General features: G+C 41.9%; 1 protein-coding gene across 1 annotated transcript; it reads left to right on the forward strand.

Moving 5' to 3' along the window:
- The first annotated feature begins 1,194 nt into the window (after positions 1-1,194).
- Positions 1,195-4,673, forward strand: LOC103144362 (calcium/calmodulin-dependent protein kinase II inhibitor 2-like). Its single transcript, XM_007561309.2, has 2 exons — positions 1,195-1,909; positions 2,726-4,673. The coding sequence occupies exons 1-2, from the start codon at positions 1,741-1,743 to the stop codon at positions 2,794-2,796; spliced, it is 240 nt and encodes a 79-aa protein (XP_007561371.1). The 5' UTR covers positions 1,195-1,740; the 3' UTR covers positions 2,797-4,673.
- The last annotated feature ends 1,327 nt before the right edge of the window (positions 4,674-6,000 follow it).

A 6,000-nucleotide genomic window follows, 5' to 3' on the forward strand; every position in this document is an offset into this window, starting at 1 on the left:
CCTTCGGGCCAACTTTTATTGGAGCACTCACTGTAATAGTACAACTAATAAATGTTTAGTAACCGAGAGCATAATTGATCATTATCTCCTTGGGGGGAGGTGAAACTGTTCGTACTCTCAGCGGAAACTCTGTACCCAGATTTGATAATTTTTTGATAGCTTCATCTGGACTCGGGGTTTTTATTTTTGCTCGCACACAAGCTGCCACGACTCACACATATCCGCAACTGCTGCACCCAAGACAGGTTTGGGCACACGTGATCATGAAAAATATTGATATACAAACAGGATAAGAACCCCAGAGAGGGTGCAGTTTAGCACAAATCCAGAGCTGTGTGTCTGATTCTTCACTTGGTTTCATCCCCCAATTGAAGCCCAGGGCTGAGTGGGGACTGACTCTCTCTGTTCTGTTCCACTTTGTGAATTATTCGGCATTAAAATTCCTTATGCACAACAAATAATATCCTTATTTCTTATGGTTGGATAAATAAACTCTGGGAATAAAAGATCCTGTGAATGCAGACTTTGGAGCAGTGGTGAAACATTTAAAATCTGGGCATTAGCTTGACAAAGGAGAAAAGTCATCTTATATTTACAGCATGCAAATTAAATATTGAATTAAATAATTTAATAAGGCTCTCTTAAAAGACATCAAAGTTTGTGGGCCTTTTTTTCTGTCATAAAGTGTGAACGAGTTTTAAAAAATATATACTACTGTAAGCTATTCTCTTTGGATTGCTCATTTCTGACAATTTGTCCATATCAAACAATGGAGGGAAATAAATTTGGAATATATATATCGTTACAGCTGAGAGTGCAACAAGGGGCCAAATGTCACATCCCCAGCTTATGAAAATACCGCCATCCTCTGGCGATGAACAAACGTCCTCCTCGAAAAGAAATCACGGCAAAAGATACAAATAAAAAAATAAATAAATAATAATAATAAAAATGCGCATAAATTCGTGAAATTACGGAGATCTAACAATTTGATGTCTTTCAGACTCGTGCTACTGCAGTAAACAAACAAACAAACAAACATATAGATTCGTCTCGTTTGGTACAGAATTTGTTGACGTCCTTGTTCAGAATAGTCGATAGTTTGATTTCTTTTAGCAGAGAAGGAGCTTTCTGGTTGTCTCCAGCTGGACCCTTCTGGGTTGCACCACAACCCCCCCGCCCCCTCCCTGTACACAGCTCCCTCGTCAGGTCTCCCCGGGATCGGTGTTTTGCATCGCTCCTCGATTTGCATTTCTTCCTCAGATTTTCCGTGCGACGGGTTCAGCGGGCGCTTCTTCACGGCTCTTTTTTTTTAAATATACATACATACATACATACGCGCGCCTCCATTTCCACATCCATATACGCGCAAAGAGAGACAGAGAACAAGAGAGAAGGAAACAAAACATACAAACGAAAAACAAAACATCTGGATTTTTAAAATAATGTTGCCGAAGCTCCACGACTGGGGAAACTGACGAGATTTTTTTCATTCCCTGCTTTATCTTCTCTTCTTTCTGGTGCGTACCAGCGGAGCTAGACACGTGTCCTCGGGGTAAACAGAAAGGGCTAGGTCGTGCCAGCGGATCGCGTTGTTTCTTTCCCTCTGTTGTAGTTGTTGTTTTTTCCCCCCTCCCCTCTCTACTCTGTTTGTTACCGACACACCGGGCTTAAGCTTGGCTACCGCATATATTGCCTATTTCATCCGTCGCGCCTTGGTAAATAAGACGCCTTTTGGAGATGTCGGAAGTGCTGCCTTTCAACGAAGAGAAAATGAGTCATTATGGAAATGAGGGCGACGAGGAACACCTTTCCTTCACCTGTCGCCTTCAAGACACCAACAACTTCTTCAACGGCTCACAGAACAAGCGTCCGCCGAAACTCGGACAAATTGGCAGAAGCAAACGAGGTAATTATATAATTAAGACGGTTTTTTTTTTCTCCCCCCCCCCCCATCTTCTACCCCCTGCCAGTTTTCTCCCTATCTCCATTGGCTTACGTGGGGATGTGGTGAATGCGCACTTTTGGCTGATGTTTTGCAGCCATGGTTGAGGATGCAACGACCAGGTTTTTCGTTGTTGTTGTTGTTGTTTTGTTTTGATGTTTTATTTATTTTTTTTACCACATCGATTCAGCTGGGTGCACAAATCTACTGTTTGCATGCATGTGTGTTGCGTAGATTGTTAAATAATTCGCATTGCAACACAAGTTGGATGCGCACTGCGTTGCCACTTCAATGTTGCTCAACAGAGTTGATCTTAACGCAACCTCTCCCCTTGATGAAAGGTTGGCATGGTTGAGTTTTCTATAAGCTGAGTCTTTCCTGATTATTATTATTATTATCTTTTGTATGACCCTTTTTAATTAACAAATTCTTTTAATTACAATGCATAAAAAGGAGGTTGCACATAAATGCATGCAGTTACAAGCAAAAACATGGCAGTCAGGGAGGAAGTACACCTGTAGGTCTGCAGTGGAGACACTCACGCATGCACATGTGCAGGAGTGCATCAGACGCAGTTGTTTGAGCGCTGCTGTGCACTAGGTTACTCTCACATGCATGCACATGTCACGTCTTCCTCACACAGCGCTGGGCTTTTCATGCTCTCTTGTTAGTTGATGGTGAATTTTTCAAGACGCCACACCACGACGACCCCCCTGCCACCACCCCAAACCCCACCATCCTCCTCATCCTCATTAACTTTCCCTCCCCTGTCATCCACAGTTGTGATCGAGGATGAGAATGGCGACGAAGCGCTGAAAAACGGAACAGAGAAGACTTCAGGAGAGGCTTAAGGCATCCGAACCCACCGAAAGACAATCCAGTTTTTGTTTTTGTTTTTCTATGGCGATATTTACCAGTCCTAATCCAAAGACACTGTATATAAGCACTTTCTCTCATGTGGCAGCAAGCAAGCACTTCCACGCCCTCCTCCTCTTCCCAGTCTGTCATGACCAGCCGGATGGATGGATGCACAAGCGCTGGCCAGGAGTGGGAGGCGGCAGCAAAAAAAAGAAAAAGGAGAAAAAAAAAAGTGGAGGCCTCCAGGTGGACCCCCCATAACACATTTTACACAAACGCACCCTTGATTACAGGGTTTCGCCATAAATCCAGTCACAGGAGAGGAGACTGGGGGAGGAGGCAAGCGGTGGGGAGCGAGGTGAAGGATGGAGGCGATGCTGTCGAAATGCAGAAATCAGGGACAGGATACAGAGGTAGATCTATTATAATAAACTAAAGCACACACTTCTCCTATATCTTATCAATCAAACCTTTCTGCTCTTCGTTTTTTTTTTTTTTTTTGACTGAGGGCAAGCGAATACCAGAGTTTTGTAAATATGGAAAGGGTAGCCCATATTTTCTTGCACAAAGTGAGAACTGGTGAGCTGGTTTTGTTCCGTGTCGACGACTTTAATTTATTCTGGAAACCCTGGGGAATATGTCTTTTTGAAGTGACGTAAAGCCCGAGGGAGGGTTTCGTTCTTTTGTTGTTGTTGTTTTTTTTTGTATGTTGAGAAAAACTGAGCAAATGAGAGTGATGTTGTTTTTCACTTATGGATTCTCGATGTTGCCTGAGTGTTTTTGTTACCATACTTTGCAGCTATAACGAGTCATTTCTAAACAGTGAACTTCCCACCTGTTTGTAAGCTTACCCAGGCTTTCACCTGGATCGATTGATACTGTAACTTGACTGTAAACACCCTATTGATAAAAAAAAACAACTATTTATATTGCATTGTGCATTATTGTGTGCCAAATCTCATGGGTTTACTGAATACCATTTTTTTTTTTTGTTGTTGTAGGTGGTTTTTTTTTTTTTGTGCTTAATACATTTACGCATTGATTTCAGTCGTTTCCCTTCGGTTGCCATTTTTTTAGGGCTCTTTTTGGTAAAAAAAAAAAGAAAAAAAAAAGAAAAAAAAAACACTTAAAAGTACCAACTCATGCATGGCGAATATGAATTCATGCATGCATGGCAGCAGTTCTGAAACTCTTGTGTAATCTTGAAGCACCTCGTATACAGCTTTGAATGACAAAGACCTCAAGAAACAGTCTTAATTCTTCGTTGTACTGTACGACTCTCACTGATTTGTACAGTGGCCTAATATCTTGTAATAAAGATTATGATAACGTACTATTTACTGTTAGTGTTGATTGTGGTTTACAATAAGGAATGATGTATTTGATGTTGCTTTTTGTTTAAAAAAAAAAAAGGAAGGAAAAACAAAAAAAAAAAAACAACTTTGAAATCTGTAGCAAAAACATGAAAATATAGTTTTGTATCAGAGAGTTAAAGACAGTAGCAGGTAGCCCGGCTTAACTTTTTGGACATGTTGCTTGTACAGTTTCTCCTGTTTGTTATTGTATTGCCTATCTGGCTGCCAAGGAAAGGCGAAGTCGGCATTTTTTTCCACTGTGAGAAAAGTAGCAACCCACTCTTTGGAGGGCGATCGGACGTGGAAGAGGCGCAGGACGATGACAGGATAATCCCACGGAGAATCTGAGATGCACACTTTGTCCTGCTGAGACAAAGGCGAGCTCAAACAGTTGCACAACAGACTATGATCTCATTAAGTGCTACAGTTCTGCGAAAAGATTTTTTTCTTTTTTTTTTTTGTGGGGATAATGTACAACACTGCTTCCCAATGCAATAAATGTCTGTTTGCTTTAACAAAAAAAAAGCTCCGCTTTCTCTCTTTAATCGAGTCCTCCCTTTAAACCCCACCTCTGCCTGGGATGTCGAGGGCACCCGGGCGTGAGGAACGCTGATGAGACGTGACATTTCCAGCTCTGCCATGGTGACTGAATGATTCATGTTGTGTGACGAGCCTCTGTCAGCGCACGGCATCTTCAACCTGGGCCGCCTGGCTCTCCCGGGGACATGCATGCAAACGCGCACATCCCAGAACTTGCATGTCCATTTCCTTCCCCTCCATCTGCAGGCGAAAGGAACATGTTGTTAGTTCCCATAACCACCACCATCCCTTCTCCCTCCCATCTTGACAGACATGAAAGGGGCTGCCTGAGCCGGGTGCCATGGTAACAGATGCACCTTGCACTCTGTGGTGTAGCGGTGGGTTTCGAATAGTCTTCCCTGAGCCTCAGCTTGATATCATCGCTATCTTTAATGGAATGTTCTTCGCTCTCTTTATCTGTTCGCTAAGCGGCATGACTGCATTATCCCTCCAAAACAGTCCCTTCTTTCAAGATGGCAGTCGACCATGACAGCGCCGGCTTCTCTGGCAGCAAGCTGTCCCCTCACACGGGATCAGAGGTAGCACATTTGGGTAGTAATGGTGTGTTGGCTGTCAGTGTGTTGGAGCTTTGCTGAGCACATGAAGAAGCTGAACGTGTAAAAAGATGTGGCCAGAATTCACGGGTTAACCCAAATCTGTGTAAAAAAAAACAAACTGTATGAATAACAGACATGACTTATTCAGATTACTGTAATGAACCAGGAAGGCTAATTTAGTCATTTCCAAAGGAATCAAACAACACACAATGCCTCAAGAAATCAATTAGAAATAATAATAATAAAAACAAATTTCAACCTTTGTCTGATCAATAAAACCACCACACCATCAACGCTGAGAAAAAAAAAGTGTTTATATATTTTTTTAAATCTGTTTTTGCTTTGTTGTCACACTAAAGATTAAATACAAACTGCAATTTTCAAATGATGATTTAACTTCAATAAAATTATATGAAAACTAGCCATGATCCACTGCTGAACCGTACAGTGACATTTCCCAGGAAGGACTTCCTTCCTTTTTCATTTCTTTGCATAGGAATACGTGTTAAGTCTAAACAAATACTGAACTCTATGATATTTATAGCCGTAGCTAATTTGCAATGCTCATCCCCAGATGGGCCTTTGACAACATACAGACTGTAAACCAGCATAGCAAAATAAAATGCCAAACATAGCTCCTAAAATTAACTTCAAACAGACCACAATAGCCATCATGAAGCCATCATGGGCCATGACTACAAATCTG

This window comes from Poecilia formosa, unplaced genomic scaffold, assembly GCF_000485575.1.
Source record: "Poecilia formosa unplaced genomic scaffold, Poecilia_formosa-5.1.2 Scaffold124, whole genome shotgun sequence".
Lineage (NCBI taxonomy): Eukaryota > Metazoa > Chordata > Actinopteri > Cyprinodontiformes > Poeciliidae > Poecilia > Poecilia formosa.